This window comes from Nicotiana tabacum, chromosome 1, assembly GCF_000715075.1.
Source record: "Nicotiana tabacum cultivar K326 chromosome 1, ASM71507v2, whole genome shotgun sequence".
Taxonomy (NCBI): Eukaryota; Viridiplantae; Streptophyta; class Magnoliopsida; order Solanales; family Solanaceae; genus Nicotiana; species Nicotiana tabacum.
This window is the reverse complement of record NC_134080.1, coordinates 76,344,090-76,358,547: the sequence shown is the minus strand read 5'-3', so window position 1 is coordinate 76,358,547 and position 14,458 is coordinate 76,344,090. Positions and strand designations below refer to the sequence as shown.

General features: G+C 34.7%; 2 protein-coding genes across 2 annotated transcripts; one reads left to right on the top strand and one right to left on the bottom strand.

Moving 5' to 3' along the window:
• Positions 1-451: 451 nt before the first annotated feature.
• LOC107774204 (GTP-binding protein At2g22870) lies at positions 452-6,529 on the top strand. The gene is made up of 4 exons (XM_016593680.2): positions 452-1,041; positions 4,433-4,502; positions 5,326-5,488; positions 5,877-6,529. Exons 1-4 carry the CDS (start codon positions 534-536, stop codon positions 6,093-6,095), a joined length of 960 nt encoding a protein of 319 aa, XP_016449166.1. The 5' UTR covers positions 452-533; the 3' UTR covers positions 6,096-6,529.
• A 925-nt stretch (positions 6,530-7,454) lies between these two features.
• Positions 7,455-10,874, bottom strand: LOC107774203 (large ribosomal subunit protein eL37). The gene is made up of 4 exons (XM_016593679.2): positions 10,736-10,874; positions 10,503-10,638; positions 8,388-8,489; positions 7,455-7,686 (listed from the first exon to the last, which is right to left on the bottom strand). Exons 1-4 carry the CDS (start codon positions 10,736-10,738, stop codon positions 7,640-7,642), a joined length of 288 nt encoding a protein of 95 aa, XP_016449165.2. The 5' UTR covers positions 10,739-10,874; the 3' UTR covers positions 7,455-7,639.
• Between the last annotated feature and the right edge of the window lie 3,584 nt (positions 10,875-14,458).

Here is a 14,458-nt window from a genome sequence, read left to right as displayed (position 1 = left end):
TAAAAATTATCTTATCTAAGCAGATTTGTATTTAAAATAAAATGACAAATAGAATATTTTATATTTGAATCGATCTGAAATCTAAAATTTTGAAGAAATTACACCTTTAAAAGTTTAAACAGTTCTAAGGTTATTTAAGACATTTTAACACAAAAAGAGCTTATCAACACTTTTATATCAAATACTGCAGCAACTTATTATCAATTTTAACACTTGTACCTAAACACGTAACTACTTATTTATTAACACCTAATGCTTATCAGTTACTTCAAATCAGCTAGTCCAAACGGGCTAATAATAAGTTAATGGAAATTTTATTTTCTAGCACTTTTTTTTTTTGTAGCACATTATGAAACTTGAAAGGAGCAATTTCTAATTGTGATCATATCTCAAGGATGTTCTGAAATTTATCTTATCCCAAAGGACCAACATGAAAAAAAGAAGAAGTGGAAATATCTTTTACAAACCACAGCAAAACCCAACAATATCATGGTGGCAGTGACTTCACAGTGAGAGCAGAGAACCAAAACAAGATGTTTATCAGTCATCTTCCTAAACTCCATTCCCACTTCTCCATTTTCTGCCCAAAGCCCAAGATTCTCATAACATCCACACTCTTATCCAAATCCAAAACAACCCCAGTTTCCCATTTTTCATCAGTTACAGCAGCAGCCAACACACTCCTCCAAAACCCAGACTCACAAACCAAGAATTTGGAACTTGAAGATGTTCAAGAACAAAATACCCACATAGAAATTTCAGTTGAAAAGCTATTTGTTCCACCTGATACTGATATTTCTTCTGGTTCAAGGCCCTTGAGTGCTAGGATTTTAAAAGGGTCAAATATTGTGCTCAGCAAATATGCTGGGGATGCTCAAGTGGAGCAAGCTGAGTTTGTGAAGAGCAGTGTGGAGACTGAGGAATGTCCCTCTGATGGAAAGCCTGAGTTTGCTCTTGTTGGGAGGTCCAATGTGGGCAAATCTTCTTTGCTTAACTCGCTTGTGAAGCGTAAAAAGCTTGCTCTTACTTCCAAGAAACCAGGTTTTCATATGTTCTTTGCTTGAAATCTTTTGTAGAATGGCTGTAAATTTGATAACGTGTGATTAAAGAAAAGATGTGATTTATGAGGGTTCTTTGGTTCATTAAAAATAGTTTTTTCGAGTATAGCTAAGATATTAGGTTTCACTTGATAGAGAAATTTCTGATTTCGTTGTTGGTTACACATTTACATGTATGTGTGGCTTCAGCATTATGGTTAAAACTTTTGTATAGTTACTATTAATTTGATGAAGTGTGATTCTTGATTGTGGAAAAGATGTGAGTTTTGAGGGTGCTTTGGTTCATTAAAGATAGATTTTTGAGTATAGCTAAAATAGTAGGTCTCACTTGATGGAAAGTTGACAGAACCATCAATAAGATGTGGCAGATGATCCCAGCAAGTATATTTTGGTGTATTTGGACAGAAAGGAAGCGCAAATGCTTTGATGGCATAACAACTCCCAACTGCTCCCTGAGAGCAAAGTGCCTTAGGAATCTATATAACCGGAGCAACCTTTCCCCTGTAAATGAGTTAATTCCATTTCTAGATTTTATTAGCTCTTTGACTTTGGCTTGATTGCCAACCTTAGGTTTTTGGTGCTTTTGGTTAGCTTCCTGACTAGAACTGTATTTTTGTGTAAATGGAGCAAACCAACCTCTTTTGTAATGTTTTTGCATCTTCTTGATGCCAGTAATATAACATCTTACTTCATCAAAATAGGTTGTCACTTGATGTTGACAGAGAAATTTTGGAACTTTGCATAATTGATTGCATGTTTGTGTGGCTTCAGCAATATGATTAACTTCTCATAAGGTAAAATTTGTATGGATTACGAATCATATAGACTTTCGAAAACTTAATAGCCATGTTTTGGGTGAAGCTAGAAGGTAACAGGGGTAGCAGTAAAGATTGGGATAACATAAAGAAGAACAAATCGATTGAAGTGGCTATCAACAAGTTCCAAGCAATTAAATTATTTGAAAGCGAGCTTGGGGAAGATATGAACACCTTAGTTAAAGGGATTCCAGGCGACCATCAGATCTTTATTAAGGGAGATCTGAAAGGTCATGTCGATAAAGATAGTTGTCGAAGAGACAATTAAGTAAATAAAGTGTGCTCTCTCTAGTAGTATAAGCTTTTAGATGATATGGTCATACACTTCAACATGGTATGAGAGCAGGCAGAGGTCCGGGATTCGAGTCTCACCGCCGCCATTATAATAAATGACTTTTCATGTGCTTGGCAAATGCAAAAAATGAACGAAGCCGGCACGTGATGGGTGTGCTTTAAGAGACAATTAAGTAAATAAAGTGTGCTTTTTCTTATAGCTTATGCTTTTAGATGAGATGGTCACACACTTCAATAATAATGATCAAGTACACAAGATATGGTTATGGCACTAGGAACGATGAAGGAAAGGCTATCCTAGAGTTCACTTTAGCTTATGATTTTGTGTAGCTAACACATAATTTAACCAACAAAAAAAAAATATTAGAGTTAGGTTAAACATAGTCAAAATGGCTTTATTCTTACCCGAAGACGTTATAGAACATATAAGGACTGTATAGTTATACCAGAAGAAGTGATGACCACCTAACATAGGTTGGTGGTCTTGGATGTAAAACGCGAGGCGAGAGTGAGAGTGAGAAAGGACACAACTTGCAAGTAATTGAGAATTCAGTGGTGGGCATTAAAAGGTGCTAACTAGTTAGCATTCAAGAAAAACTACGGGAGGAGGGAGCATGGACCTAGAGGGGGATATTGACATCCTATGGGAAGAAATGTCATGTTCAATTAAAAGAGTAGCAAACAAAGTGTTAGGTGTCTCTAAAGGTTTATGACCTCAACCTCAAGAATCTTGGTGGTGGAATGAGAAGGTGCAAAGAGTTATTAGAGCTAAAAGAGAACACTATAGGAAGTTGCCAAAAGCAAAAGATAGAGAAGCCTTGAAGAGTACAAGAGAGATAAGAGGGAAGCTTAAAATACTAGTAAAGCTCGAGGGAGATACTGATCACACAAAAGAAAAAGCTCGCGGAAAAGCCGTAGATGGTTTTAACCAAAAGCTAAGGACACAATTGGGGAGAAAGAAATGTTTAAACCGACGCGACTAAGAGAGAAGAGAAGTAAGGACTTAACTCAGGGGAAGTGTAAAAAACGATTCTCAACAAGTATTGACAGAAGATAATGAGAAGGGGCTATTCTGATAAACTTATTTAACTCAAACCCCGATAACAACATTCTAGATCTCCAAACATTTGTGCACGATAGAACTTTAGCTTCACTTGTAGAATTAGGCCAACGGAGGTAAGGATGCTGTGAAATATATGAGGATTAGAAAAGCTTATGGCGTAAATGGTATCCCCATAGAGGTTTGGAAGAGTCTTGGAAAGGTTGGAGTAGGATAGCTTACCAAACTATTTACTGAAAAGTGGTAGGATGCCCGATGGGTGGAGAAAGAGTACCCTGATTCTAGTTTATAAAAATAAAGGAGGCATTCAAAGTTGTGCAAAGTGCAAACTATCATGACATTAAACTTATGAGTCATACGATGAAACTCTGGGGAAGAGTGATAATTAGTAGACTTAGGGACACTATAAGAGTGATAGAGAACCAATCTAGATTTATCCCCTATAGATCTACAATGGAATGAGGAGTCTATATTTTTGCTAAGGAGATTGATTGAAATTTATCGTAAGAGGAAGAAAGATATCATGTGGTGTACAATGACTTATAAAAGGCATATGATACAGGAGAAAGATTCAATGCAGTTCCAGCAGTTTTTATCTCATTCTTTCATCAGATTTCCGTTAAGTGCCTCTGCCATTCTCCATTATCATTAGCTGTCATTCCACTGTGAGAGCTGAGCAACAGTTTTAGAGTTTCCTGGTATACTACTTGATAAATGGTCCTCGTACCGCTCATCAAAGACCACAAGCACACTGTTCTGTCTTTACCTATCTCAATTTTACTAGATTTTTCAGCTTTGTGCTGCATGCCAAGTCTTCCTGGTGGCTAGAAACTGCCAGCTCCTTCTCTTGCTTTATTAACTCCAGTGAAACTGTATAGGTTCTAAGTTTTTGTTTCCATTAAGGTGTGGTAAATACGACATGGTTAATATGATTTGTTTAGTACCTCAGTACATGGAAATTTTGATAGTACATGCTATTTAAATCTTCCTGAGAAATTTGATTTCTTGTAAGTGCTCTCTATGTCTAGATAGGCAAGCAAAATTTTCTGGGGGACTTGAATGAAAGTAAACTGTTTTTCTTTTATATGTAAAATTAAATCCGACCTGCAGCTACTGAAGCTCTGATATTTCACCTTTCAAGAATTTCTTTACAAATCTGCAATACGAAACCGTATAATTAAGCCTGTTCTTCTATCTAATTGCAGGGAAGACACAATGCATCAATCATTTCCGGATCAACGATAGCTGGTACCTTGTAGATTTACCAGGCTACGGGTATGGACTTCACTGCAGAATGTTTTAAGAAAGTTGTGTATACTTTTCCTGCAGCATTCGAAAGACTACTGTGAAATGTGACGCTCACATTCTGGCCTTGCCGATGTATTTTCATGATAGCTTATCCGACGGCTTTCTATAGTTGCATATTGAATAAAAAATCCCCAGTAGCTTGAGAAGTGAGAACTCCCTACTCTATCATTCTAGGTCTTTCAGAAATGTTGACTAAATTCACATATAGGAATTTTATTTCATGAAGAGGAAAATCATGATTGCTTCTGTTTGTTAGAAACTGTGAATCAGGACCTTGCATGATGCTGCGATTTTGGATTAGAGACTATTGTTAAAACATTGACCTGAACTGAACAATTACTCATCATATTATGAGAGCTTGATGCAAGGTTTTAGCCAGCTTGACTAGGTTTAGCAAGCTATCGAAGAGACAGAAGATGATGTTCATAAATGCTTGAGCACCAAGCGGACATGTTCTTTAGAGCGACTTCATGCAACTGTTGAATTCCCTCTCTTCTGTGAATCCACTTCAAAACAAATTATTGCGCTCGAACTTTGTTTTGTATCTATTTTCACGATAATCAACTTCTCTACACCCCCTATCTCTTAGTCCCTTCCAATCATATTTTTGCAAATTTCACTGTCTTTATCACTCTCTCAAATAACATTGGAATAATCTTACTCCTTTTCATGCCTCAAATTGATATCGTTAACGTTATATGCTTTTTGTGTGCTATCTCCGTCTTCTATAACATTTTTAATAGTACTTGCATATTCAAGATCAAATACTGAACTTTTGTTAATACTGAAGGTATGCAGCTGCACCACATGAAGTACGGACAGATTGGGCTAAGTTCACCAAAGATTATTTCCTAAACCGGCCAACCCTTGTCTCAGTCTTCCTCCTCATAGATGCTAGCATCCCTGCAAAAAAGATTGATCTTGAGTATGCAAGTTGGTTGGGACAGAATCAGGTGATTCAGTCTAAATTATCTCCATTCCGATTTTATGAACAATGAAGTTGTAAGATCACATCATGTGAATATGAGGCCTCCTTTTGCCATGTGCTCAACATTTCAAGTTCTGAATTTTTATGTTGTTCCTTGTTTGCCTTTGCACTTTCTGTGTGATTCTATGAAGTGTTATTTTTAAACTTTCTACTCCAAGACCATACATCATTATACTCAATATTAGAGGAAAATGGATTACTCCCTTACTTTGGATATCATTTTGCCCCCACCTAAGCAATCAATTCAGAAACCGCTGACCAATTTGGTTTTTGGAAAAATATTGTTGTTTTTCTGTTTATTTATGACGACACTTTTCTAAGTTTTGTGTAGTATCGTGGGTGCTCTTTTTCAGATCCCAATGACACTAGTTTTCACCAAGTGTGATAAGCGGAAAAAGAAGAAGAATGGAGGGAGAAGGCCTGAAGAGAATTTGCAGGATTTTCTAGAGTTGATACAGAAGTTCTTCCAAACTGTACCACCTTGGATTATGACAAGTAGTGTCACCAACCAAGGTCGAGATGAGATACTGTTGCACATGTCTCAGCTGCGAAACTATTGGCTCAAGCATTGAGTTGGCATCATATGATTAATAGGTGCTGCGGCTCGCAATTTTTGCCCAACATCTCTAAACTAACCAGTGTGAGTGTTTATGGAGTTAAAAGTGATGGTTAAGCGTGAGGACGTGCAGGGTACAATTGGCATCATCAAGAATCGTATGCCTTATAAGCCTGAGTTACTGGAACACTGGGGAAAAAGAGCCTATTGGTGACTGCCTTAGGCAATTGTTATTGTTATACTTTCTTACAACTAGTTATCCTTCTCAGAACTTACCTGGTCAAAGAGTATGGCACTAGGTTGAGCTTTGTTTGCTAGTGAAACTCAAAATGGAGAATGCCCAAGCAACAGGGCCGTGTCTCTTGTATATACAGAACTCTATTTTTCTTTGACCTATGTAATGCATGCTTTGACAAAGAAATGGATCATTAGAACTGCTGGCATTATTTATTTCGTGACTTGCTAATAAATTGTTTTTGAGCTGTGTTTGTCCCCAGCATCTATCGTATTACAATTGTTCAGCATGGAGGATTGGAAATAAGGGAATGTTCTTTAGGGTTTGGGTGAAAGTTCATTTACTTGAGTTCTCTCCTCCTGATTCTGAACAAGGTGGATAACAATATAGTATACAATTTAATCGCAACTCTGTTTGCTGGATTGTCGTAAAATTTTTAAGGGGCTTACTGAAGTTGCAATGAACTTGTTAATAGAGGTGAGGAAGAAACCAACAAATATTCATCATATGGCCCACAATAAATCTAACAGTATTCTTTTAATTGTACCAAAATAAGTAACGAATAAACCAAAAGCTGGCTATACAGAGTCCAGAAGTTCAATTAGCGACTCGGAAAATGCATGACCAGGTCCCCTCAAACACCATTTGACCTCACACTAGTCGCAAATTTTACACTAAAGTAGTTACTCCCTCCAAACATTTTATAAGACAAATGCCCACAGGATTGGGCACTCCAAAGCAATTTCAACTTAATTTAAGAGCAAGGCTCCGCAAAAGACCTCTCAACATTTGCAACAGTTAAGAGAACAAAGAGAGTATCTACAGGATGCAAAGTTCTGTGTAAAGTTTGTCTTTGAAGGACCACTGCTATGGATACAAGCTGTCTGATTTTGAAGGCACTTCTCTTCACAAAAGCAGGAAATTTTGTCAAGATTGTCCATTTACAGTCATACATCAACTAATAAAATAATAGTATAAGGTCCAACGAGAGATTGAACGTTACTTTTACGTGGAGGTTGATAAATGACTTCAGAGGCCAACCACCTTAGGTAACATAATGATTTCGGTACAAAATGGGAGTTTCTACCAGTCATCCAGATGATTAAAGAGGACATCATTTAATTCAAATTATTACGCTTAGGAATGTAATAGAACTAGTATATAAAGGACAAAAGGCAATCATCATTGGATCTGTCTTAAATAGGAACCACTCCACACTAACAAATGAGAGATAATACTCGAGGTACAAATATCCAAGACTTGATTCATCAGGGAATGTAAAGCAAAAAATTAAAATGAAACAGATGAACTGCCTCTTTAGAGACTTAAGAGGCTACAGCAGCACCCTTCTTCCTTGGAGTAGCCTCGGTTCCTGCAGTGCCCAAAAGAAAGACAAACCAGTTAATCCCACATATAACAGTATTGAAGTATGCAAGCGCGCCAAATATATTTAGAAACGCTGCAGTTATGGTTCCTCCTTTACATCCTGCTTGCATTTTGGGTCTATTCTATAATCTCAATTTGCACATTCAACCTTTACTTTGTTAGGACGATAGATTGATCCATCTTACGCAGAAACTAGGTAAGCTTAAATAGCCTTAGCCCACAACTTAAGCAACAGCTGAGAGCCATTTTGTAAACAGACATTTGGGGAAAAGGATAATTTTGTTGAATAAGAAAGAAAGGATTAAAGCAGGAATATATCAAGACAAGGGAACGCAGATAAAGAAAGGAAACTGAATCTGGGCAAAAAAAGAAACCCTTGAACTGAAGATAAATATATGCCCCCAGAACAAAGCCATCAAGAAATCGATTCTCAGATCTCTGTCCTTGTAGCTGAAAGAAGAGGCAGTTAGGGTAAAAATAATTTTACTATATGCACGTCATTAAAATAGTTGTTTATCCTCAAAATGACACCTAGAAGATGAAATTGCCCTCTAGAAAAAGCATACATGAATACATGAGTTGTAGGTTAGTGTTGTTAGTATTAGCTAGTTTGTCTATTAGAGGTCGTAAAATTGAGGGTCCAAGAGAATATTCTCTAATTACAAAAGATAATAACAGACGACGTACCTTCTCTGAAGTTGGTCTTAAACCTACGTGGTACATTGCGGAGGTACCTCATGCGGCCAGTTCCAGTGGTCTTTCTCCTAAGTGCCTTGACGCTCCAGTTATCTACAGCAAAATACAGTAAGAAATCAGCAAATAAGGATATCCTTTTATTTTCAGAAACCATCCAAAACCACTTGGATTGGTATTCAAAACTAAACCATTGTAGCTATTGTTTGCAAACAAACAAAAAAACAATTGGATCCCTGAGTTGTTTCCGCAAATCAGCCACAAACCCTAATTTCAGTCCGTTTCTAACATGTAAAAGTTCCCAAGCCATTCAGTTCTTTTTTATAGGACAAACAGGGTTGTGCTTGAAACAGATACTTGAAAACAATCTTCATGAAGCCCCAAGTGGGGCTCAGACCCCTTTATTTCGTTTAGACATCGATATTTCAAAACCAGTTTTTATTTGCTTACCAGCTGTATAACCTTATGGCTGGACAGGCCATCTCCTCTTTATCTTTTACCCTGTTTGATCCATATGGCCAGAAAGAATTTGCTTTAAGATTTTGGAAATAAGTTCAGTAGCAAATATTTTAAACAATTTTTCTTTGTTAGTAATATTTCAGAGGTTTATACACAAATCCAGACACAGTAAATTAAAAACCAATTCTTCCCAAACCAACCCACACAAAATTGCTATTGACATACCAAACTTAGGACCTTCCAAACACAATCCAAAACCAAATAAAAGTGTGTCTAATCATACAACATCAAGGGACATAAAAAATAAGGGCAGCCCGGTGCACTTAACTCCCGCTATGCGCAGGGTTCGGGAAGGGTCATGCCACAAGGGTATATTGTACGCAGTCTTACCCTGCATTTTTGCAAGAGGCTATTTTCATGGATCGAACCCGTAACATCCTGGTCCCACTAGGGGGCATATCAAGCACAAATACTAAAGCATAGAAGAACAAAACAGTTAAAAAGTGTAGCGTGATATTGTGCAAATACTTTTTATACCATCCAATTTATTAGTTAAAACTCCAGCTAAAATATGAAGATTGAAGGTACAATTCCACGGAGACATCAATAACAAGAACATACAACCAACCAATACCAGCAGCTCAAACACAAAATCCGTTAGCATCTAAACGCATTGCTGTATTAAACAGGGAATTCCACGCAAAATAGTACCGTGCAACCACCACCGAAACCAACCCTACTAGATGGCTTGGACAATAATTCTTAGTTGTCTAGGTATGCTCAAGTATCAAGGAATTGACTTATAAGCATGCATGATAAACAACTTGGACTGGAGCTACAGGTAATCCACTCATTTCCTCTTGTCATTGCACCTACCAACTCCATCAAAGATCTGAACCAACTAATCCTAGTTTCATTTTACACCTGGTTTTATAAAGCCAAAAAGAACCCAAACAGTATGAAGTTTAGGACCCATTCGGCTCCCGTTATTTACCTAAGTTACTCAGTTTCCTGAACTGCACAAACAATTTAACAGTTAGAGCATATAGCAAATTGCTAGCTCAGTAAAAGTGACTGTCAGTCACTAATTTAATAGTAAGTGATTACATGTTCAACAATTGGAACAGTCAAAAACAGGCCCTAAGTTTTATGAGATTCAATACTACCCTCTTATCAATCAACTGACAAAAAACATCACTTTTCAACAACCCTTGAAAAAAAAATCCAAAAAAGTTCCCTAATTCGAACCCTCTTAAATCACGCCAGATCCAAAAAAGCAAAGGGAAATGACAACAAAAAAATCACAAAAGTAAAAAAAAGAAAAACCCAAATCACTGTGCACTTCGCGGCCAGTTCCATTATTTCACGCTATTTACCAAGTTTCCAATCACTGCTACACGACATTACAAAAAATCCAAATGTTTGACCTAATAGCAAACTACTAGATCAGTAAAACTGACATTTCAATCAGTTATCTTATGATTACTATGTAAACAGCCACTACCCTTTTTCTAACCCAAACCAAACAAGCTCATAATCAACTAAAAAAATACACCGATTTCCAACATTGAAACATCTCTCAATAAAATACCAGTTCCAACAGGCAAATATCAATATCAAAAGGGTGCTTCAAAAATGAAAACAAAATACATTTTCTGAGACGAGCAGCAGGATAAGCACAAGCTGAACAACGACTCTTCTGGATGTGGAAGCTGCGACGACCACATCTCACACACAGTGTGTGTGTCTTGTTCCTCCTCTTACCAAAACTACCTGTTCCTTTTCCCTAATACGATTCAACAAAAATAATAACTAAACATATATACACAATCAAAGTTGAATAAAGAGTTGATCGTTTATGCATTTGTAGATTGGACAGTTACCATTTGTGCAGCGGATGTGGGAAAACCTTAAAGCTGGAAAAATTATGCGAGTCGAAAAAGAAGAAGTAGGGTTTTAGGGTGTTCGTTTGTTTTTATTTGGTTTTCGTTTTGCGATTTGGGCCAGAATTGAAGTCCATTTGTTACTTTGTTCAGGCCTTCAACTGTTAGCTTCTTTCCTTTAGGTGGCTCTACAGAACAGGCCCAGCCTGACTGGACCAGGTCCAAGCCAGTACGCCCAACTTTGGCACCATTTGTGGGGGAAGTGCCCACATAGCCGTTTTAGGATTCCTATTAAAGGAATTGAATTTTTCATAATTGCTTATAGATTCAACAAATATTCCAAAATATACGGCCACAATTAGATTTTCATATTGTACAGCTTTTATGTATAATCTTAAAATATGGTAGAATCCCTATAGAAAAGGAATGCAAACTGTAACGTATCCCGTTTCTCATCCCATTCCATAATTAATGCCTACAAATTCACCATTTTGTTAAATCAACATTTTCATTATAAACTCATTAGATTATTTCTATTTCAATCTCCATCTTGGTCTCTAAAAATTCTCCATCGCCTTTATTTATATTATCCTTCAACACATTCTCAACAAATAATTCATTATTTATCAACTTCTCCTTCTCTTGTAGGAGAAATATTCTTCAAATAAAACTACCCAAAAAGGTGATGTATTATATATTATATACCAATTTCATAAAAGTTTATATTATATAATATATTGTATACTATATTTATTAGTAGTATACATCAGATAAACTAAAGTAATATTATAAGATGAAGGCATATTGTATAATATACTATACCAATATCATATAAGTTTGTATTATATAATATACTATATACGATATTTATTAACAGTATACATCATATTTTTCTTCTCAATGTACACATCAGATAACTAAAAGTGTATGTTATATTGTATACTTATGTACCATTATATTGTATACTATATTAGTTATTAGCATGCATCATATACATATTGATAGTAGTAGAAGAGGATTATACAACTAAAAGTGATATTATACGATGAAGGTATGTTATATTGTATATTTATATACCATTATATATATATATATACACTATATACTATATTATACTATATATATCGAATATACCTTGATATATAATACACTTAGTATATATACTATACTATACTATACTATACTATACTATACTATACTATACTATACTATACTATACTATACTATACTATACTATACTATACTATACTATGCACTAAGTATTAGTGCATTAGCTAATATTATATCGTATATAGCTTATATATATATACACATACATACATACATACATACATACATACATACATACATACATACATACATACATACATACATACATACATACATACATACATACATATATTAATTGATATAAGTCGAGACTTGCTATCCAGATTATATGACGCCAATATATTTTCAAAATTTGATTTAAAATCTGGTTATTGGCAAATTCAAATATTTAAAGAGTATATTTATAGAACTGCTTTTAATGTTCCATTTGGGCAATATGAATGGAATGTTATGCCATTTGGTTTGAAAAATGCCCCTTCTGAATTTCAAAAAATTATGAATGATATTTTTAACCCATATTTGGATTTTATCATCGTTTATATTGACGACATATTAGTATTTTCTAAGACTCTGGAGATGCATATTAAGCATCTTGATATTTTCAAGAAAATTGTTATACAAAACGGTTTAGTAATTTCTAAGCCTAAGATGAGTCTATTCCAAACGAATGTTCGTTTTCTAGGTCATAATATTTGCCAAGGAAAAATTACCCCAATACAAAGATCTATTGATTTTGCCTCAAAATTTCCTGATGTTATCACTGACAGGACTCAATTACAAAGATTTTTGGGTAGTCTGAATTATATATCCCCTTTTTATAAAAGTTTGTCACGAGATCTAGCCCCTCTATACGATCGGCTGAAGAAAGATCATAAACACCCTTGGTCTAACCAACATACTGAGTTAGTCAAAAGTATTAAAGGGCGGGTTAAATCTCTACCTTGTTTAACCCTTGCCAATCCTACTTGGCAAAAGATTATCGAGACAAATGCGTCTAATGTTGGATATGGAGGGATTTTGAAACAAGTCCTACTAGGGGACGATCTTCCCCTACCTCTGCCCCTGGTGACCCACGAAGGGTCCATTCTGCAGAAATTGTAAATCATTATTAAGTAAAAAGGATAGCATAATTCCAGTGCTGATATTATCTTGACTGAAGGGACACACATTTTCAATTAACTGAACAATATCAATAACTTCTTGAAAATTAGAGTCATATTATATATTGTATATATACTATATTAAAAGCACGAAGGTCTTTAGCGAAATATCGTTCGTCTTTTTTACCCTTTAAAAATATAATTCACATTAGACAAAACAGTCATTTAACTAATATTTAGGAATTTAGAAAAAAAACTATAACTTTATTTAATAAATTTTCCCTTATTTGAACTATATAAGAAATCCTAATATTTAGGACTTTAAGTTCAAATACGATTTACTTTCTATAAATCATTTACCTTTTAAATTAATGAGCTTTAATTTACACATAATTTTAAATTTTGAGAATATTGCTATTTGTGTATTTGTTTTTATTTTATTTTGTTAGAGTTAGAAGGATTGTGTTCTATAATTAGATATCACAACTAATTTGTTTAGTGATTCAATTATCACGAACCAATACTTAGGAGTTAGGACAAGGTAAACTATGATTCTACCACTTTAGTTAAAAGATTTTATGATCATTCGGTTTCAAAAAATAATGTTTTAAATTTCTTAGATCATTTAAACTGTTAGTATTTCTTTCCAATACTTTATTTCACAAAACATGGGGTTACAGCTTAGATATGCTTATTCTATTTTCTTTGGAATATGATTGCTTGAGATTAAGCTTTTGTTCGAATATTTAGTAGTTTAAATCAACTAAAGTTTGTGCATTAAATTCTTCATTATTTGAATATATAAAAGATTTTCATATTAAATACCTTGAATAAAACTTTTTCTTATTTGAATTATGTAGTATACTTTTTTTTTTTTGCAAAATATAAAAATAATCTAAAATTAAACGGCAAAGTCCACGAAGAATAAGTGAGAACTAACTATTATTAAAGTCGGTAATATTAGGTGACACTCCTTCAATATTTAAGGATATTTAGGTTCTCAGACTCTAAGTCTTTTGCTTTGTAAATATATACAATATCTAAAGTTCTTTTTTTGGAAGGTGTTCTAACACATATCAATTATGGATCTTATTAGTTCATATATTTTTATTTGCCTATGTTTTATAACTATAACTACTACAGTAATAGTTATACCAGCTCAAATGGCTAGCCACCTAAATAGAATCGATATATATCATTTTCAGAAACTTTTCTTATTTTTAGCTTATATTTAATAACTCAAACATACTGATTAATAATATATGTATAATTCTTAAAAATTATGTTCATTGATATAGGGTACACGCGCAACGCGCGTACTCTAAGACTAGTTATAAAAAAAAACAACATGCATCAGATACATATTGATAATAGCATAAAAAGCTTGGGATATACTTGAATTTTTTTAATGGAGAAATTGGGGAAGATTAATACGGATAGATACATTTTAGGTGAGATATAATTTTCTAAAAGCAATTGTAACATATTTAACTAAGTTTTGTTCTGCATAAAT